Raw genomic sequence first — 22860 nt, 5'->3', positions numbered from 1 at the left:
CTGCTTTTGGCAACACAGTCAGGCCCCCCAGGACTAGGGGAGGTGCGAGGGGGGCAGAGCAGACCCAGGAAGAGGCTGAAGGCAGACTCAGCCAGGCCACCAGGAAAGAACAGCCACTCAAGAAGGAACTTCTTTCCTGAGTGACCCTGATCAGCAGAAACTGGACCCCAAGTCACCACCATGCTCAAAGCCCCTACATCAGACTTAGAAGGGCTGAGTCATCAGGTGGGCACCAGGAAAGGTTCAGCTATTCTTACATGCCACTCTTGGTAACAAAGTATACTTCAGAAAGTGGATACATACTTGTGGGTATATGTTTTAGATGAAATATATTTTACATAAAATATACTGTTTATATTTTTATGCAAAATATATTTGTATAAAATGTATTTATATTTCTTTTTTATCTAAAATACATTTATACATAAAATATATTTTACATATTACATATTTACACATATATAAACAAGGTATTCCAAAAGACTCAGAGTCATGTTAAGGCATTAAAGTCACCAAGACTTCTGGGTCGGCGGGGTGGCGGGGGGCAGATATACCTTGGTCCAGCGGCACAGCTTCACTCCAGAGTGACTCCCAATCAACTGATAACCTGCCAAGGAAAGTAGAGCTCTGTCAGTCAAGGGTCATCCCACAGACCACCAAGCAGAATATCCCTGCCCTCATCTGTGCCACCACAGTCATTTGCCAGAGATGTTGGCAAAGGAATCAAATGGAGGTCAGAGGTTAAACAAGGCAACTTCTGAGGTCTCATGCAACCCCAAGGCTGGTTAATGGGTTTTGTTTTGTTTTTAGTTCAAAAATCCCTGCAGCAATAGCAATTGCTATTAGCTGGATGACCTTGGCTGGGGAAGGAAGTCTTTAGCCTCTCTGGGCAACGTGTCCTTCTTGCTAAATCAGAGAACATCCATCATGGCTATTGCTTTGTTCTTTCCTACATATTTAATTTCTCCTGATATCCTGTGCTCTTTTTACATCCCCTTCATTTCCCAGTGTAGTCCTCCCCACCTCCCCCAAATCTAATCAGCCAAGAATAAAAAGGGGAGGAGAAAAGCATCCCTGGGGACCCTGAAGAACTGCCAGTAACTGCAGGCTCCCACCAGATCCTCACAGGTTAGGGAGATGAGAGTTTTGCAACCTGACGTTGATAGATAAATGGAAGGAGGGTTCTTGGCTTTGTCTGATTGAGGGGCCAGGGGTTCCAAATCTCTGAAACCATTATGTAAAGAGTTTCCAATGTGCCAACCCCCTTGACCCTGTAACTCACCTGCAATAATACACAGTCTTAGAGAGTTTCCCTGAGCACCAAGAGGCTGAACAACTTGTCCAGCATCCACCAGGGAAAGGGGAGGAACCAAAACTCAAGCCTTGGGTCTTCTGACACTAAGTCCCAGACTGCCCATATCTCTAATAATGGAACCTAAGGCTACAATAGCTTGCTCAGCAGTTGTAAAGAAAACCACATTGTGAGCTGGGAACACCCCGTGAGACCTCCCTACAAGACCGTAACAACAAAACCTGCAGAGTGACCTTCAACCCAGCCCAACTTCCCCACATATATAAATGACCACCTGAAAAAGAGGATGGTGTAACATGCCGGTTTAAAGCTGCAGACCTCAGAGAGCTTGGCTGCCAAGGAGACTGCTGTGGATACCATTTTTCAAAAATAAATGATCAGGTCTGCCATCCCAGGGTGAACAATGTAAATAGGACTAAGAAATTTGCCATTAGGTAAACCATCCATTGTCAACAATAGCAAACCAAGAGAGATGGAATTCATCTACTTTGTATTCACCATAACTGATTAAGTTCTGAATAGGCTCCAAGACTTTACAAATCTTCAAGGCCAACATGAAAGTTAGGTACCACAGAGAAGGGTGGTGGTGATGTTGTTGTTCCTGAGTTTGATGATGAAGACTCCTGGCTGGAGCAAAGGAGTTGAGACAAGAGGAAAGTAGAGGCCACCCAAAAGTCAGGCCGATTCAGTCATCTGAGTGACCAGGGACAGCCTTGGCTAAGAGGCTGAGATGTGCAGGTGAGGCAGCTGCCCATGAGGGAGCCCCCCAAGACAGAAAAATCCAAGGATGAGAAAGCCATCTTCCAGTCAACACTAGACACCAAGGCAAGGAAAAGCAACAGGGAGAGTCCAAGCCCCTGAGACTGTCAGAGAAAGTATAAAACTGCTGCTTCTCTATTTTAGGGTAGGAAGAGGATGAAATTTTTTCTGAGTATCAACAACAGTAGCTCCCTTTAAACTCTCCTTTCCAATTTTGTAAGTGCTTTCCCCAGAACAAGACAGGGAGGCAGATGGACTGTCTCATTGTTCCTCCTTAGAAATGAAGCCAATGCAAGTCAGAAAGGCTAGTCATTCGCCAGTGGTCAGGAGAGCTTGTACCTCTCTCTCCCATAGGGGAAGTGGGTACCTTTCCAAGATATGAGAGTGACCCTACAGGAAAGAAAATGGGGGTGATCAGTAACCCTTGATGTTTGTCCATTTTAATTTTCAGTTCTATAACAGCCTAGTGCTTTATCTCAAAAAGACAATATATTCAATTTCAATGTGATTAGAATCCAGAAATGTCCAGATGACAGGAGCCCCTGACAAGGGGAACTCAGGTTCCTTCCTGGATGAACATGTGTGCCACTGCAAAGACGACCTGATCAGTTAGTTTTGAAAAATGGTATCCACAGCTGAGTCTCCTTGATGGCCAAGCTCCCTGAGGTCTGCAACTTCAAACTGGCATGTTACACCATCCTCTTATTTAGGTGTTCATTTAAGGGAAGACTCTGAACCCATCTCCAACTGTCCCCAAATGCCAAATGATTGAAAACCTTTCACCAATGAAAAAACCCAGGAATTTGGAAAAATAAACCTCTACTACCCTGAGAATGTAGTAAGCAGAGGAATATGGAACCAGCTCTCTCCACTCTTAAGAGAGTAGTTGATGTTAATCAGTTGTTTCAGTTGTGTCTGACTCTTTGGGACCCCATTTGAGGTTTTCTTGGCCAAGAAACTGGAATGGTTTCCCATTTCCTTCTTCAGATCATTTGACAGATGAAGAAACTGAAGCAAACAGAGTTAAGTGACTTGCACAGCTAGGATCTATCTGGGGCCAGATTTGAGGAAGATGGGCACCCTATCTACTGCACCTCTGAACTGCCCTTTAAGGGGTCAAGTAGATTACAAAGAGACCAAAGACCAAGTCCCCAAAATGTCTTCAAGTCATTAAGATGAACCCTCCAAAGCCAAGAGATATTCATTTCCAAATGTTGTCTTAGGAATACAAACACTAAGGGAGCTCACCGCAGCTAATGATTTATGAATAGACTCTGTCGATCAATTTGGCAGGCAATCCCAAGACAGAATTTCAATAACTAGGCTCTCTTATAAAAACACATGAGCTTATGTGCCTAAATCAATTCCAAAGAAAAAGGGGAAAAGAGGATTAGGATAATGTGATAGTACAGGAATGAGAATTAGACAGAACTATATCCTGTAACATATAATCCACTGTAGCCAAGTTGGGATATAATCATTATAACCATAAGACACCAAATAAGTACTGAAATGAACAATAGAAGTTGCTGATAAAAATGACTAGGAATTTTTACTTTTAATATTCATGTCGAATTACTGCTGAGGAATTCATTTTTATTAGTATTATCACTTATTCATAATGTATTTTTAATGACTTTTACATACAGCCAGGACATAAAAAAGAGACCATAGGCTTTCAAGAAAAAACACAAATAACCTGCTTTGTGAATAAGGGCATATATTAGCATCTCAGTAGTACTGCACTATTACAACTATTTAATTTGCTGCATTATTTCAATACTGAAAAATAAAGCAAAATGATGTATATGTACTACTATTAGTCCCACAATAGTTTCACCCTCAAATATTCAAAGTGGATTCATGATCATCAATTTTAATATTCTCTCCAACAATGTAGAAAGGAACTCATCCAGGCTAGTTCAAATTGGGCAACTCTTGTGTCCTCCCTTGTTCACCCAATAAACTAAAGAACATCTTTACTTTCTCTGGATATACTGAGCATACCAGTAGAGCACATGGGATTCCCACTCCTTCTCTCTCTATGACCAGTCTATTTTCTTTCTCATGTGGCAGTCTTATCTCTACTTCTTCAAAGCTCCTATTTTGTTCTAGGTCATAACCTGCTCACCTTTACTATGCCTCTCTACACTGCCCTCTGACTGACTTTCATTTTTAAAACCCCTTAGAGACTATGATTCTCAAGAATTGTAGCTATACAAACTTGTGGTATATGTATATATGTCATAGAACACTATTGTTCTATTAGAAACCAGGAGGGATGGCAATTCAGGGAAGCCTGGAGGGATTTGCATGAACTGATGCTGAGTGAGATGAGCAGAGCCAAAAAAACACTGTACACCCTAACAGCAACATGGGGGTGATGATCAACCTTGATGGACTTGCTCATTCCATCATGGCAACAATCAGGGACAATTTGGGGCTGTCTGCAATGGAGAATACCATTTGTATCCAGAGAAATAACTGTAGAGTTTGAACAAAGACCAAGGACTATTACCTTCAGGGGAAAAAAACCTTGTTTATCATATTATGTAATCTTGCTATCTCTTGGGGGCAGCTAGGTGGCACAGTGGATAGAGCACCAGCCCTGGAGTCAGGAGTACTTGAGTTCAAATTCAGCCTCAGATAATTGCCTAGCTGTGTGACCCTGGGCAAGCCACTTAACCCTATTTGCCTTGCAAAAAATCTAAAAAAAAAAAAAAAAAAAAAACAATTGTAGCTATACAACACACTGGGACATTTGAAGAAGTCAACTCAACCCATTGTCATTTTAAATCTGGGGCCAATGTATTATCTATTCCAGATATAAATTATATATATATATATATATATATATATAAATATGTTATAATATGTATATATATATATATTATACATATACAAACATTGATACAATGATGGATTAGCTCAATAGGTCATTTCCATAATCTAAGCAATAGAAATTCTCTTACTTTTTTATTTTCTAATTATTTTTTCTCCCTCCTTCCCCAGAGGGATGGGAAGAGAGGGTAGAAGAGGGAAGAAACATAACAAATATGGAAAGTCAAGCAAAACAAATAACCCAATTTGGTTATGTCCAAAAATATGTGTCTCATTCTGTATATTAAAGTCTAATCACATCTCTATCAGGAAGAAGGTACCATTCTTCATCGTTAGTCCTCTAGAACAGTTGACTCATCACTGTTAACACTTTCAAAATTGTTTGTCTTCAAAATTTTGTTAGTACTATGTGAACTGCTCTCCTAGTTCTGTTCATTTAATTCTGCAGCAGTTCATACAAATTTTCCTAGGTCTCTCTAAAACCATTCTTTTCATGAGTTCTGATGGGACAATATCATTACCTTCATATTCTATGATTTGTTCAGCCATTTCCCAATTAATGAGCATCACCTAAGTTTCCAGTTCTTTAATGTTACAGAAATTGCTGCTAAAAAAGTTTTGGTACCTAATGGGTCCTTTTCCTCTTTCTTTGACCTCAGAGAGATATAGATCTAAGCAGTGATAACGTTGGTCAAAAAGTATATACAATTTAGTGACTTCAGTTCCAAAAGAAACAGACATTCTACATCAACTTGGTTTTTTGTATATGAATGATAAACCAAAGTCTTCAGTGGTTACCTATCTCTAATGATGTTCCAGAGCTTGATGAAACCAGCATAATGTGACCCACAAACACAACCATCTAGGGGCTCTCACTATCCAAAGAGAATCCTTCTGCAGCTCAGATTCTAAGGTGATCTCCACCCCTATGGTGGACAACTTTGGTAAGCAAATGCCTCCCTTATATTTATGAGGAGGAAGAATTCAACAAGATTGTTATCTTTGTTGCTATCTCTTTTAAAGAATCTTGAATTATTTTGATAAATATATGGAGACGCCTTGTCAGGCAAGAACCTTTAAACTGACATTTTGCTCTACCAAGTTCAATTATTTTTCACAACAAACAACACAGTAGGATATTATATTTAGTCCAAAAGGCAATGTTAAAGATGTGATCCACTATGGGAGATTGATTGTAAAAGCCTGCCTATTTCTTATTAACCTCCTCACTGAAGATGCTTTCAATGTATGTGCAGATGAATCTCATAAGAATTTTAGACAAATGGAAAAGAAGGCTTTAGACTGATTTGTTGATGTTCTTAGTCACTTTTTCTGATAATTAAAATGTCTGAGAGTCATTTGAAGCCTTTGGTATGTGCCTCCCTTTAAGGTTCCTTGTGAATCAATACATAATCACCCACATAATTGTGTAGACCCCCCTCCCCAAGCACAGATCTCCTCTAGAAGCCACTGCTCCTTTCTTTGTTCTCAATGACTCTTCTATCCATGTCTGGAACTCAGACTTCACCAACCAGTTGATTGGCCTTTGGCCACCATCTCTCTCTATGTAAATCAAGTGTTTACTGACCAGGGTCCTTTGAGGTTCTCTGGGCCCCCCAGTAACTGACTTTTCAGTAAAGCTGAACATGAAACTATTATATAGAGATTAATAATACCACGAGATTATAGAAAACCAAGAGATTATATAATAATCTCTATACACTACCCTTTCTTCCAACCATCATGTTGATGGTTGATGCAATGTGGGGCTAGGTCAAGAGTGCATTGTTCCAGATGCTGACATATGGTTTTTCTAGTTTATTCTCTCTTGTAGCATTGATCTTTGCCCTCACAAGTCACCCTAACAGGTGATTGATTCAGGAACAACTACCACCTCAGTAACAAGTCATTTTCTAACTATTACGATTAATCAGCATCCTTTTTATGATACTGTTTGGTGCTTGTGTTTTGCAGCCCCAGATAATTAAGCATTTGAGCCAATGGGCAGAAAGCTTCTTTGGAGACTCCTCTAAGAGTTTTTAACCTTTCTCATTCCTTATTCCTGATCTAGGCTTTCCAAAATATTTCTCACTAACCTCATCTATTTCCAACTTTGCATTGATATCATTAAGAATCAAAGTCAATGATGATATAATCTGAAGATCTTCATTAGAATTTCTTTACAGATTTATTCTCTTCAAAAAGTGTTGGTGCATAGCCTGCAATTATCTTCATGTTTGTCTTTTTACAAAAACTATCATAGGGGTGGCTAGGTGGTGCAGTGGATAGAGCACTGGCCCTGGGTCAGGAGGACCTGAGTTCAAATCTCACCTCAGACACTTAATAATTACCTAACTGCGGGGCGGCTAGGTGGCATAGTGGATAAAGCACCGGCCTTGGAGTCAGGAGTACCTGGGTTCAAATCCGGTCTCAGACACTTAATAATCACCTAGCTGTTTGGCCTTGGGCAAGCCACTTAACCCCATTGCCTTGAAAAAACTAAAAATAAAAAAAACCTATCATAAACAAAACCAACTGATAAGGATTTATTAAGTACCTACTATAGGCCAGGAAGGCACAGGAGATTCAAGTACAAAGAAGGATACAATCCCTGTTGCAATGAACCCATCTTTTAAAGGACTATAAACATCCCATGAAAGTATCCTTATGGCCTTTAGACACACAATAAAACCAAGCCTTCTATTTGCCTCTCCAAGGAGAACCTGCCAGTCACTCTTGCCTTTCTAGTTTCATTTATAGCAAGAATTTCATATTGATACAATTCTGTTTCTCCCATTGTATGTTCATTCATTTGTCACTGGTCAAGGATCTCATATTTAGATTGTTAAGGTTTATAAATGCAGGGGAAGAGATCTCTGAAGCAAGTTTCTCTGATAAAGGTCTTGTTTCCAAGACTCATAAGAAACTAATTCACATTATTTTCCAAGTACTATAGTACTATACAGTACTACAGTACTCTACTACTACCACAGATAAATGGACAAAGGCTATGAACAGAAAATTTTCAAAGGAAAAAAGCCAAGCCATCAAGAATAATATTTAAAAATGTTCAAAGTACTAATAATTAAAGAAATGTAAATTAAAGCAAATTTGAGTTTCTACTTCATATCTATCAAACTGGCAAAAGAGAAAATGCCAAATGCTAGAGGGGCTTTAAGAAAAAAAAATACTAATATACTAAGATCAAGGTGCACAGTGCAGCATTGTTGTAGAGATGTGAATTGGTTCAGACATTCTAGGAAGCATATGGAATTATGTCCAGAAAGTTACCAAACTGTATATACCTTATGAGTCAGCAATATTACCACTAGGCCTATGCCCAATGAGATCAAAGAGAGAAGGAAAGGATCTATAGGTACAAAAATATTTACAGTGGCAATTCATAGTAGCCAGAAATTGGAAACCCAAGAACTGTCTTCTTTCTAAACAAAATGAGATGTAAGAACATAACAGAATATTACTGTGCCATAAGGAACAATGAAATGAACAATTTCAGTGAAAACCAAGAAACCTTTATGGGCAAAACCATAAAAATTTATACAATGGTAACAATGTTGAAGAGAAAAACAACTTTGAAAGACTTTAGAACTGTGATCTAACTACTTCTGATTAACCATAAGTCCCAAAGAATGAAGCTGAAACATTCCATTTATCGACTGACAGAGAGAAGTAACAAAGAGAAGACCTACATTATCAGACACAGCTAATATAAAACTTGTTTTTTTCAGACTTTATAGAGGAATTTGTTTTGTTTTTAATTTGCTTAATTGGAGAAATGGTAGTAAAAGTGGCATAATTAATCAAATGTTATTTTTACCTGAATAATTTTTAAATGTTTAATATAATTTATAGATTTTCTAAAGATGATTTACTACTATACTAATAAATCATGTACATTATATACATAAAAATAGAGGTTTTAAAAGGATAAGATAAACCATATTTTAAAAGAATTTGTATTTTATCTAACAACAATACAAAAAACTTTTTTTTGTTCTCATTGTTAAAGCCACTATTAATATGTTTTTCTAAGGATATTGTGATTGAAAAGGCTTCATAATTTTTAAGAATCTTGGTTTAACACTTTATGATACAGAATTTCCAAGGTTCGATTCTTAAGTTGAGTTAATGGAGATAACCAGTTTGAACAGCTAAAGGAGACTTTACAAAGAGACACAGATTTAGATGGAAGGATATCGTTGGCTGCACATTACTAAGTCATGGGACTCATTATTCCATGTTAACATTGAGTCATTCTCAGTCCTATCTCTGTGACTCCATATAGTTTTCTTGGCAAAGAAAAGGGAGTGGTTTGCTATCTTTTTCCAGTTCATTTGACAGATGAGGAAACTGAGGCAGCCAGGGTGAAGTGAAGGTCACACAGCCAGTAAGTGTCTGAGGCCACATCTGAACTCCCAGCCTCCTGGCTCCACTGTTACTCACCTGCCTGCTTGTTCAATGCCATCCACCCATCAGGCAGACATTTGTTGAAATTCAGTAGGAAATTTCCCCTTTCCTGATGTAAGCACTCTTCCAAAATAATTGGAAAGTATTGCATTTTTATATTTTTTAAAACAAGTTCAAAATACTGACTGAAACTTCATTTGGAAGACTTAAATAGGTTAAAAAATTCCATTTCCAGGTGTTTTTAAGGGGAGGCAAATATTTTCACAGGTTTTCATGAACAAAAGCCTAGTTTATAAATGCTGTGCTACTTATTGTGGCTTCATACTATCACTACCTAACAGTCAAATTCTTTTCTTGAGAATTCTGAATCTTTTTGGCCGACTTCTTGTCAGATCTGATTAGATCGTCAATGTTTCCATCTCATAATGCGCCTGATGAGGACTTTGTGCATGCTACGCCATCTTTTTCCTCACTTGTATTAACCATATTCGTCTTATCCTCAAGCTAAAATTTCTTTGCAGGAATTGTTTGGAAGTTTAGCTTAGTTAAAACTAGATAACTTGGGTGGCTAGGTGGAATAGTGGATAAAGCACTGGCCCTGGGGTCAGGAGTATCTGGGTTCAAATCCAGTCTCAGACACTTAATAATGACCTAGCTGTGAGGCCTTGGGCAAGCCACTTTTGCAAAAAAAAATCTAAAAAAAAAAAAGCTAGATAACTTACTCTGCAACTCTTCACTACCAGCAGTAAATTGTTCTACCAAAACAGAGCTGAAAGGGGGCAGCTAGGTAGCACAGTGGATAGAGCACTGGCCTTGGAGTCAGAAGTACCTGAGTTCAAATTCAGCCTCAGATACTTAATAATTACCTAGCTGTGTGGCCTTGGGCAAGTCACTTTAACCCCCACTGCCTTGCAAAAAAAAAAAAAACAGCTGAAAGTGAACAAATAAGTGAAGGTGCCTCTATCAACTTCCATTTTTCCCTTCAAATGACACAGCATGAGACCATCTGACACAGAAATTGTATCAGGTTCCATCTGCTAAATTTTAGTAATACTCAATTTCTTTCTTCTTTTAGATTAAAAAATATATAAATAGAAGGTCTACTATCTTCTTCCCAAATCTCAACGAATTATCTTGTATTCACCATGAGATGCATACACTCCGATGTGGACTCTATAGCTCCTGGCCCCTGGGTATTCATTCCTCTTGGGTCCTGTCTGTCTATGACCCTAACTGCTTGTCTACTAAGAATAAGTGCGCCACCACCATCACTGTCACTAAGCATTTTCTGACAAGTTTTACCGAGTTGTCTATCATCTCTGTGGCTTAAATGCCATAAAACTGAAAAACCCTGGGCTTCAAGGTACAGCACTCTGTATGCAAATTCTCAAAATGTTCAGCCTCTCCCAACACTCAGCCATCCTTCCCAGCTGCTACCATGCTTCTTAACCCAGCTGACGTGTGAACGCTGCTTGCTGATGGTACAAATCTCAATCTTATTTATACATTTTTAGCCTGAAGGCCAAACTACTACCATGTGGGAAATTTTTAGCAACTGTTAGACATACGGTATCTGAGAGGCATGGAACTGAAATATTCTGAAAACCACTGATGGGTGGGCCTTGGCAAAGTGACCTCTGCATGGTTGGGGCATAGGAGGGTTACTACTATCTTAGTGTTCTCTAAGACCCTTAGAAAATTTCTTAAAGCTTAATATTGCCAATTCTCTACAAGCTCAGCCTTACCTTTCAATCTTTCTCAAGATGTTTTCTTACTTTAGAAGAATAATGAAAATCAGAGTCACCCTACCTTCCATATCCAAAAAGCTATCGGGGAGGAAGATTGAGAGAAAATTCCCTATGAAACTGATTTTCCAAAGCAGTATCCTAAATCACCCACCCACAAAGTCATCATGTACTAAGCCTAGACTTGCTGAATGAAAGCATCTAAGCAAGTTAAAAATGTGGGGTTATTGGAACTGTCCATTATTACAACTGCTAATAATAATGATTCACAGGAGTTCCTAGAACATCTGTGCCTCTTGCAGAAAGTCCCAATCTACCAGGAACATCTCTTGTGTCTTTCGTCCTTCTAATATCCCGATGAGGCAGGAACTGGAAAGGTATTATTCAGCCTGCTTGACCTCTGCAACAGAAGGCAGAGGCTTTCTCTATCACCAAAGCATCACCCCCTTCCTTTTGCTTGGTTGAGGAGGTTGGCTGTTTCCAAGGATGGAATCTTCAGAAAAAGCACAAGGAAATGAATCTATGTGAGTAAGAAAGATGGTTCCTTCTTTTCAGCAAGTTTAAATTCTGAGCTCTGCTCCTTCTCTCTCCTGAATGTAAACAATAGGGGCCTACCAAGAGCAGCTGTCTTATTAGCACCCACCAAGGCCAGCCAAAGTGAGTCCATGTCAGACATGAGCAATGTGAGGCAATGATATCTTGTCCCTTTTAAATTACTTGAGGCACAGAGAAAATTAAGTCTGCCCATTCCAAACGCAAGTCACACAAGATTAGTGTCCAGATCAGTTTCCTCTAGCCCTCTCCTTTCCACTTCACTCTCCAATGACCACTGAGATACTTCCAAGTGTGGTCTGAACTACCAAGGCAGCAAGTCCTTAGCACATACACATTCATTCCCCCATCCCCAGAGACTGCTACTTTCACTGCAGACACCAATAATCAGGTCATGAATCAAACAAATAGATGTCCACTATCTCGAATCAACTGCCCATCGGCCCAGGCTGAACAAAGGGGGGAAATCAGACCTGCCAACAAATGACAGCTCTTAGACACACACCCCTAGAACACATTCCAGCCTGCAAAAACTACCCATAATGAAACAAGACCTGCCCAACAAATGTTTCTGGGCAGTTTAGGCAAACTTAAGAACCTCATTTCTCCATCTTGAAAGCAATCTTATGGGGCGGCTAGGTGGCGCAGTGGATAGAGCACAGGTCCTGGAGTCAGGAGTACCTGGGTTCAAATCCGGTCTCAGACATTTAATAATTACCTAGCTGTGTGGCTTTGGACAAGCCACTTAACCCCATTGGCCTTGCAAAAAAACCTAAAAAAAAAAAAGAAAAGAAAAGAAAAGAAAGAAATCTTACAAATTATTTGTTTTTTAATTACCAGCCCAGGATCCTCAATGGCACACAGAATCAGATAGATAAAACCCACATTTTCTTTACTTTTCTATTCGGGGCTCTGTTTCTTCCCATTTGCTGCCACACGAGGCATGCCTGCCATATTGGCTTTCCTGTCATGATGGATGGGCTACCCGCTCTTGAGAGGCTCAGGAATATAGAGCAACTAAACACAAGCAGCTCCATCCAGATTGGAGAGAGAAGGCCCAGCTAATAACCAGCAGAATTGGACTCTTGTCTTGGCTGCCAGGGAGACTCCAGGGCTGGTGAGAGCCGCTACATCCTTAGCAGGTACTTTTCTTTTTTTTAGTTTTTTTTTTTTTGTAAGGCAAACAGGGTTAAGTAGTTTGACCAAGGCCATAAAGCTAGGTAATCATTAAGTGTCTGAGACCAGATTTGAACCCAGGTACTCCTGACTCCAAAGCCGGTGCTTTATCCACTATGCCACCTAGCCACCCCTAGCAGGCACTCTTTAAATGCGTATTCCTTTCCTCATTTCCTTCCTAAGGGACTCAACCGAAAACCAAGGACTCAGTGGAAATCTCACCTTTGGCAGGAACATCTCCTTGCCTGGTCCTCCAACGCCACCACTCAGACCTTCTGCTCTGACTACTATGTATATATCTTGTAGCACAGAGTTGTTTCCATTTTGTCTCCTCATTAGAATGTGGATTCCTTGAGGGCAAGGACCAGGGGGTCTTTCTCCTTCCTTTGTGTCCCCAGAATTTAATCAGCCCACCTTAAGTGCCCAGGTACTTGGAGGCAGCAATGAGACTCAAGCCCCACAGTTTCATTTCACCCATCTGTCTATCAGAGGGAAGGGCAGTCCTTAGATCTACAGCCTTGGCTACTTGAAGAAGGGAAGGATGAATGGCCTAAAACTTGCTGAGCCCCTTGAGGACACACACTACAGAAATAACAGAAAGAGGAGAACACATGCCAGCATCCACTAGAGTTCTTGCTTTCTCTCATTTCTCAGTCTCCCTCACTGACTGCCACTGTGCAAACTACTCAGCCCAAATAAGACAGAATCCAAAGAACCCATACCCTGCCCCCTGGTGCCCAGAATGCCAACTGGCAAGAGTAAAAATGCCAAGAGAAGCTGATGACACCTTGTGAGTTCTGAGGTCCCAAAGCCAGAGACCTGTATTCTCTAAGGGTCCCTGAGCCAAGGGGGTGAGCCCAGCTCTGCTCAGGACTCCCCAATAGGACACACGGTTCTGCATCTCAAGGAAAAGAAGCAGAGCCCACCTTCCTTCAGTCTAGATCCAGGGTTTCCTGATCAACAGTAGTGAGCAGCTCAACCAGCCCCCCAGCTCCTCAGATCTGGTTCATCAGCAGGCAAAGCCCTAGAGTTCAGAAAACCAGCCCTGTCTAGAGCTACAGGCCCAGTCTGAGTGGCAAGATCCCTCTGGACCCCTGTACTTGGATGTTTAGGAAGAGCCATCCAGAGCTTCACCCAGGGTACCAGGTCAACCAAGAACCAAGGGGACTCAGTGGAAATCTCCTTTCGGCAGGTGGATATTAATCCTGAATCTATCAGTCTTTCTAACCTTTTCTGTCTACATGTCTTCACCATTCCACCATCACCTCTAGCAAGGGCTTGGCATCAAAGAGGAAACCACTGAGTCCCCAGGATTATAGACATCTGACATCACTGAGAGGCACAAGCTATATGTAACAGAATCAGATAAATGGCAATAAGAGTGATAGATTTCCCAAAAGGCTGGGGCCTTAACTATAGAAAGATTATTTCGGGGCAGCTAGGTGGCGCAGTGGATAAAGCACTGGCCCTGGAGTCAGGAGTACCTGGGTTCAAATCCGGTCTCAGACACTTAATAATGACCTAGCTGTGTGGCTTTGGGCAAGCCACTTAACCCCATTTGCCTTGCAAAAACCTAACAATAAAAAAAAAAAGATTATTTCAATAGTGACAGAAAGAATGATGCTAAACTAAGAAGACAAGTATTCTGACTGTGCATTCTTTTTAGTAAATACTTCTTGATATCTATATTTTTCCATCACCAGAATTCGGCCCAGAATCTCTCTCCCAGAGAGACTCCCATATAATATTTTTAAAGAAAAAAAGAAAAAAAATCAACAAAACCAATCCAGACATTGATTGTCTGGACCTCTAAGCTCTGCTAAGGAGAGGCTCAGACGGTCTTCTCCTGGCTCTCTCACCTTTGGGGTCAGCCTCATTCTTTGTCATTTCACAACATTCAATTTTAATTGTTCTGTGGTCATTCTTTCCATTTACATGGTCATAGTTATGAACGATTCCTTCCTTATCAGACCATGTGAATCATGTTCTCTGGGTACTCTTAAATGATTAAAAAAGTCAATTCAGGATAAGCAGCTCTGGCCATCCTGTGAATGTGTCCACTTATGGGATCTATTCACTCATCTGCTCACTAAAGAAAGCTGCATCAAGTACCCACCCAATGCAGAACCCTGGGATGGCCAGCAGAGCTAGTCCAGGGAGTTAGACATTCATAGCTCTTGTCCTTGGGAGGTCTCGCCCTTCTTTTGTCTGTTTTTTTCTTTATTATGGCCATCCTTTTCCTTTCTCTCCCTCAACATGGCTTTCCCACATGCCTCCATGGGAAATAGCTCTGAACAGTCCCCAGCTCCCCACCTCAAAATGATCAGTCCTACACTTCTGCTTTGGGTTTTTCACCAGAAATACCAAGGGTCTAGCCCTGAATCCATAGTCTAGGCCAAATGTAGATACAGCTCAGAAACTAGAATTAAGCCCAAAGCCCAGGGAAACCTAGGCAGCTTCAGGTCACATCTGAATTGCCGCAATCTCACCAGCACTAACACTGATGGAACCTATACTGAGTTTCCCTACTTGGCCATAATTGATTTTGGTTTTCCTGGAGGATATAAATGATTAGTATGGTGTCAAAAGGGCAATGGGTGAAAGTCAGCCAAAGGCCCAGCATCCCTGAGAATTGCAAGGTTAACTAACTTCTGGGGCTCTGGATATGCCAAATTGTGCCCTAAGGGATCCCAGTGAAAAGGAAAGAAGGTTAAACCAGTTTAGTTTAAGAGCCTGAGGATGAATCAACCACAGCATCTTCTCCAGTGGGTGCCCAGTAAGTATGCGCTTATCCAGATCTAAAAAGCCTTCAGTCCAGTCCATGTCCCCCTGAGCCACCAGAGGAACACAGCTCCCAGCCACCTCACACCAATCCAAAAGGAAGCTACTACTTGCTAAGCCCTGGGGATATAAAAGACAAACAGGACAGTCCTGTCCTCAAGAAGCTTACATTTTAACAGGGGAAACAACATGCACATGAATCTAGTTTCCCAATATGTATTGTTGAGATTCTCTTTTGTTCAGCTCCCCACATGAGGAAAACAAAAGGGATAGACTGACTGCATGTCTGCCATCCAAGGAGAAGCCTGGCCAGAGACAGAGGCAATAACCAGAAGATCAGGCACTTTGGCAGAGTTCTGCCCCAAGAACTCAAGAAGACCACCTAAGGCAGGAAGCCCTGGGGCCAAGGAGAAAGCACCCACACCACTACAACCAGGGACCTTCCCAAGGACTGCATTAACTACTGAGGCACAAGCAATACATCATGGGACTTCACTCCTGCAGGAGGGGACCAGTCCAGTCTCAGGATGGCCTGGAGCCATCAGGCACACACTGGCTTTAAGAGAGCCCAGGTAAGTCCTTTGATCTCTTGGTGCCACAGGGTGGTTCTCTAAGACTATGTGGCAAAAAATTCCTGCAGAGGGATTTCCCCACTAAGCGTTCCAGAAACAGATGAAATCACAGATTCTGAAAAAATTAGGAGTGGCTTTGTTCAGTTTGTTTTTTTTTTAGTCATGTCTGACTCTCCATGACCCCACTGGGGTTTTCTTAGCAGAGATACTGGAGCAGTTTGCCATTTCCTTCTCCAGCTCATTTGAGAGATGAAGAAAGTGAGATAAATAGAGTAAAGTCACTTGCCTAGGGTCAAATGGCTAGTGAGTGTCTGAGGCAGGATTTGAACTCATGAGGATGAGTCTTCCTGATTCTAAGCCCAGCACTCTCATTTTGCCACCCAACTGCCCTTAGGGGCATGAAAGAACCACCAACTATAAAGCAAGGAGACTGGATTCAAAAAGGAAAATTGATCTAATGACTTCCTAAGTCCTTTTGAGCTCAATCAAGCCTCCTATGAATCTCAATTTGAGTCAACTTAAAAAGCAAATATGTCTATTTTGAATAAATATACAATCAGTCAACAGAAGAGAGGCCCACAATGGAGAAAAGAAAAAAAAAGGGAAAGTGAGGAAGAGTAGGAGGATTTAGTCCAGAAAGCAATATCAACTCAGATAATTTCAGAGCTGATAAAAATAATTTAAATTTCTCTTAAAGAGACTGTCCCTGCATACAGGTCGTTTTTGGAAGGCACTACAACTGAACTTAAGTTCCAAAGTTGCAAGTCTGGCATCTAGGAAGTCCTTCAAGCAGCTGAAGAAAATCAAAAGAAAGGATAAGAACCAAAAGACACTGAAATCCAGCTCCTATATATTGCTCTAAGACATTCTCCTGAGAATGGCTGAGCTGCATTTCTTAAGTGGATCATCTTCAAGGTTCATTTGAATTCATTCACCCTTTAGAAATAAATTCCAACTGAAATATCCTACCCTTGAAATCTATGAGAAAGGAATATAAAAAAGAGATGACCAGAAACAAGTGAGCCAAGACTTCAACAGGAGACGCCTTTTAAGAAGCCATAGATGAACCCAGAATGGCTTCGGTCCCAAAACTGAGCCATGCTCCCTAGAACAGAGGAGCAGACAAGGCCAAGGGAATTCTCTGCACAACCAGTCCAGGGCCAAAGCCTGGGCAAGAGGGAAGGACACAGGAGTAAATAAATCCCTGCTTCCTCTTCCTGCTACCCTCATGGAGGCAGGCTCTAAGTTAGCAAGCTTCAAAAGTAATGTCATCTACCATTGGTTCACTAAGATTTTCACCTTGTTTGGAAAGGGCTTCTCGGAGAGCTGGAGTGATCATCTCTCGCTTTTCATCCTTTCCTGGACTCCGGGATAAATCTAGTTTCATGTTCGGCTGCTCCTTTTCTTCCTAATTGTAAAAAAAAAAAACCAAGAGGAAGAAAATTCAGTATTTTCCCCAGTATCACAATGACCCCAAGTGAGCTATGTCCTCTCCAGGGTTTATCCCCATTCCAAAAATACCAGATCACAAGCACCACCAAACCCAGTTTTGGGAGCCTTGACCCCTCCACCACCTCTCCATCTCTCTCCCAGTCACTATGCTCAGGGCTTAACATTTCCAATATTGCCTATCTCCTGGGTCTAAATGCCTGTCAACAGTCAAAGCCCAACCTCCTTCACGCAGCTTTTTTCTCTACCCTTGGTCCAATTTTAAAAGATCTCCTTCCTTTATCCTCTCCCTCGGTCTTCATTCTCCTTATCCTAATCTCATAATCAAATTAATGTCATCTCTATGGCTGGAGGTGGGAGAAGGGGTTTTCACTCCTTCTAGATCTGAGCTTTCTTTAACTTTGTGGGACAACTTTGATTAGAGACTCAACAAACATTTATTAATCACCTTCCATGATCCAGGCACTATGTAAAGCTGCAGCATTACAATAAAGGGAGAATTGTAGCTGCCCTCGGCAGAGGGCATAATGAGAGCCCACGGTGCAAGGAGAGATAAGGTGCAAGTGTCTACATGCAAACAAGCTACCAAGAGGAGCAATTCAAGACAGGCAGCAGAGGGCAGGCACTCGGATTTTAGGGAAGCCTGGGAAAAGTTTCTTGAAGATAGGGGAAGTTAGGTTGGCCTGAAGGAAGCCAGGATGGGGAGATGAAGGAGGCAGAAGGCAGGTTCCAGGTCTGGGGAAGAGAGCCAACGAAAGTGCCCCAAAGTCAAAAAATAGTGCGGTTTGCTGGAGGCAATATCCCTGGATCCAAGAGGAAGGGGATGGGGCAGTGAAAGGGGGAAAAGACTGGAAGGGGAACAGATTATGAAGGGCTTTAAAAGCTAAACAGATCCTGGAGGTTGTAGGGAGCCACTGCATTTACTGAATGGGGTGAAGGAATGATGGGGTCAGAGCCAGCCTTTAGGAAATTCAGTTTGACACCTGAGTGAAGGATGCCTTGAAGCAGCAAGAGATTGGGAGGCAGAACAGTCCAGGGTAGGGATTGGGTCAGAGAAGAGAAGACACTTATACAAGGCAGAGGCAACAAGACTTAACAAATGATTGGATCTGGGGTGTTGGGGAAGGGCAGGTGAGAGTGAAGAGTAGAGGATGACACCCAGGGGGTGAACCTGGGTGACTGAGAGGATGGAGGTACCATGGACAGTAAGAGAGATGTTATTGTTGCTGCTGCTATGCTGTTTGCCCTTCCTTCTTGAAGAAGACCTTGACATCAGGAAGGTGAGCCATCTGGGTTCAATGGCCAGTTATGTTAAGAAGAGGAAAGAGAATGCATATAAGAAGTCTCTGGAGGGAGGGAAGGAAAGGGTTGTGGTCCTCACAAGCCTGTGAGGTAGATGCTGATATTGCTCCCCCTCATTCCATGCATCCCCCAGGTTGCTTCTCCTCCTCTTCCCACCCTAGGCCACTCTCTCACTCACAGGCCTGAAACATAGCCCTCCTACTTCTCTTTTGGATGAAATCCTTTTCTCTTCAAGGTCCCACTCAGGGACCAGCTCCATGTAGACCCCTTTATCCTTACACCTGAGTAAGAGGTCATCTCTTCCTCAAATATTGCTGCATTCTTCAGGGATTTCTCACTGGATTTGGAGCCTAAGCCCCTCATTTTACAGATTGAGGAAACTGTGGCCCAGAACAGGGAGATGAGGCAGCAGGATTTTGCCACTTCATTCAGAGAGCCGCCTCAGGGTGGCACCTGATCCAATCTCTACACAGAAGAAAGGAATACCCACACCTTTGCCCTCCTCCCATCATACTCCTCCAATTAGCTTGTCTGCATGTCCTGCCCCTGTTTGTAAACTGTGAGCTTCCCTGTGGCAAGTTCTACACTCATGGACCTCCAGCCAAGAGACAAGCATCCTGCACATCAGGGGGGTTTAATAGCCACCTGCTGATAAGATCATCAGTAAGACTAAGTAACATTTGTCATTAACAGTCCATTAGAGAGACAGCCAGGGGACAGAGTAGATAGAGTACCGGCCCTGGAGTCAGGAGGACAAAAGTTCAAATCCAGCCTCAGACACTTAATAATTGCTTGGCTGTGAGACCTTGGGCAAGTCACTTAACCCCATTGCCTTACAAAAATCAAAGGAAAAAAAAGAGTCTAAATAGTTCCTTAGAGCTGAAATTTATATCCCACTTTAAAGTTTCCAAAGTGCTTTACAAATAGCTTGCTTTATCTTCACAACAATGGAGAGAAGGATATAGAGGCAATTATTGTCTCCTTTTTACAGATGAGGAAACTGAGGCAGAAGTTAATCTATTAGTCTGAGGCCAAATTTGATTTCGGGTCTTCCTGACTCCAGGCCCCAGGGTTCAGCTGTCTAAAGGAAAAGTTCTCATCTTCTGAAAAGCCATGTAAGAATTCAACTAAATCTTCATCCTGACTCTTTAAAATGCCACTGAAGAATCTTGAGCCCAAAGGCAGGAAGGCTTATCCTCAAGGGTAACAGGCACACTTTCAAAGAACTGATAATCTGCTTTCCTGTAAAAGGTATCATGGGATAGTGGTAGTGCTGGAGGGATGCTTTCAACCCACCATCTCTCATTTGATCCTGGAACCATCCTAGAGAATGAGGAATAAAAGGATGCCTCCTGCGGAAGATCATCAGGCTGGGTCATCCAGCCTCCAGATGGGAAGAGTCAGGCTGGAGGGTGGTAGAGAGACAGGGTGTGAGACCCTCCTGTCCTCCTGTGAGCTGGATCAACCATTCTGGGAAGCCAGGTAGAATTATACTAAGAAAATGACTCAAAGGTCCACGCTCTGTACCCCAATGATATCACTGCAAACAGGACAGGGAAAGGAGAGCTGACTTTGACATCTATTGACTAACTGACCCTGGGGGAATCCTGCAACCTCAGGGCTTCAGTTTCCTAAAATGTAAAATAAGGTGTTGACCTTCTAGATAAATAGATGAATGAATGAACAAAGGAATGAATGAATGGAAAAGTATGTATTACACATTTGTGCCATTCACTATACTAAGCACTGAGAAAATAAAAGTCAATCGAAACAGTCCCTGTCCTCAAGGAGCTTATCTTCTATTATGGAAAGAGAACACCTAAAGAAGAGGGGGGGGGGGAGTGGGGGACGACAGTAAAGCACATAATGGGCCTGTACAGTGATGGAAATGTGATGCAAGTGATAGTTTCACAGGTACCAAATTATCTGCAGCCTCGAGGCAGATGCCCATCAATTGGGGAATGAGCAAACAAAAGGCAGTTCATGAACACCACAAGGTACTGCTCTGGATAAAAGATGATCCCTAGGAAGACTTCAGAGAAGCACATGAATCAGGGCAGGGTCATAATATAACTGGAACCACAAAGGAATACCAATGGGGAGGCCATGGAATCACAGTGCCCACGCTTGGCCCCAGAGAGGCAGGGGCAGGGCCCTGTGGATGGGGAGTCTGACATCTAATATCAGACTTGCCAATGTGTAGCTAGTTTTCTTGGCTTTTCCTCCCATTATCCTGCATCTTTGCTTTAAGGGATGACATTCTGGGAAGAGACAGGGAGAGAAGATGCCATTGAGGGGGAAAAAAAATTTTCCCAAAAAAAAAAAAACAAATAAATAAGTAAATTAAAATTATCAAAAGCTCAGAGGTTCAAATACAAGACTGAATCCAGAAAGGAATACCCTGCATTCCATTGACCTATAAAAGCTATACCAGTTCATACTGACAGAGAAAAGAAACAATGAAATTCAAAGTTCATTTCCTGCCCATCTTTCTCATGATTTTTTCAAGTGACTCCCTCAGGAAAGCTAAGTAAGAGAAAATTTATATGAGAGTGGAGAGTCAGAGTTGTGAAATGAGTAGAGTAGCCTCACACTATGAAATCCTATTTGCAACAAAAGCTGATGCTTCAAATTACTAAATATAGTCAAAATGCAAAGTTAATGAAGAATTTTGCTGCTGTTAATACAGTTTTTAACCACGCATTTCCAGATGGATTTGAAGAAACTTAGAAACAAAACATCAATCACTTGCTCTCAGATCCTCCACTGTGTTCAAGTGTTTGGTAGAAACCAAACAGTTCCATTTATCTGCTATTCTAATTTTTTTTTAATGCTTTAGGATTTTTTTTTCATTTACAGATTTGAAGGCAAAAAGGCAAAGGCAGGAAGGGGAAGCCATATCATTAGCCAACCTTCACCTTGAGGTGACTTAGTCAGAGCCTTTGAAGTAGATCCTCCCAGTGGTGATGTTTTCCACTACAAATCATGTGCAAACTGACTAGAGGCATCACTACTTGCCTTTGAGAACCTTGGTCACCGACAAAAACAAAAGCAACATGAACCCCATGGTCAAACACAGGCTGTGCCCAGGTCCCTGGCCTCTGACTACTCTAGCAAGCTCTACAAATGCTACCGGAAGATTTTTTTTAATGTTTCCAAATTCTTCATGGTAAGGTGAACAGGAGGGTCAGGAAATATTTTCTGGGCCAACTCAAAGGATAAATTATTGATTTTCCTCATGAAATATAAACACTGCTTCCCATGACTTAAAAAAAAGAAAGAAAAAAAGAAACTTGAGGGACAGGCTAAGTGGAGATCAGGCTGCAAAGGATCTCTGTTCCTTCTGGAGCAGTCAATCCTACACTGAGCATAAGGAGGAAATTTCTTCTACCAAAAAACAAGGCCGATGAATGAGATCACTCCACTCCCTTCAAAGCAAATGGGAGCCAAATGCCAATCATTTTAATGGCAGAAATGTCAATAATCTTTACGAAGTCTAACCAAGATTTGACAAGTAATCTTTCTTTTCTTTTTTATTTCTTTTTTTTAATTTTTATTGATACCTTTTCACCTAGATTTCCCTCTATATCCCTCCCCCCCTTCCAAAGAATCATTCCTTATAACAAAGACTTTTTTTTTAGGGTTTTTTTTTTGCAAGGCAATGGGGTTAAGTGGCTTGCCCAAGGCCACACAGCTAGGTCATTATTAAATGTCTGAGGCCGGATTTGAACTCAGGTATTCCTGACTCCAGGGCTGGTGCTCTATCCACTGTGCCACCTAGCTGCCCCAACAAAGACTTTTTTAAAGTAAAAAATAAAAAAAAATAGAAGAGGAGAGGAAATAAATAAGGAAGACTAAACAATTCATCAAAAAAACAAAATCTGATGTTGTTTGCTCTGATTGTCCCCACCCCCCACCACCCTTGGCAAGGAGTGGGGCAAAG

At 41.6% G+C, this 22860-nt stretch overlaps 1 protein-coding gene across 1 annotated transcript in view; it reads right to left on the bottom strand.

The window, feature by feature from the left end:
- Window positions 1-22860, bottom strand: part of LOC141488890 (S-adenosyl-L-methionine-dependent tRNA 4-demethylwyosine synthase TYW1-like) — a 232276-nt gene that overhangs the window by 170351 nt on the left and 39065 nt on the right. The window contains exons 8-9 of the mRNA XM_074189324.1: window positions 17466-17574; window positions 555-607 (exon numbers count right to left, since the gene is read on the bottom strand). Of these exons, the coding sequence (XP_074045425.1) occupies window positions 555-607; window positions 17466-17574 (162 nt within the window). The remainder of the gene's footprint in view (window positions 1-554; window positions 608-17465; window positions 17575-22860) is intronic.

Source organism: Macrotis lagotis, chromosome 5 (assembly GCF_037893015.1).
Source record: "Macrotis lagotis isolate mMagLag1 chromosome 5, bilby.v1.9.chrom.fasta, whole genome shotgun sequence".
Classification (NCBI taxonomy): Eukaryota; Metazoa; Chordata; class Mammalia; order Peramelemorphia; family Peramelidae; genus Macrotis; species Macrotis lagotis.
This window is presented reverse-complemented; position numbering and strand designations above follow the sequence as displayed.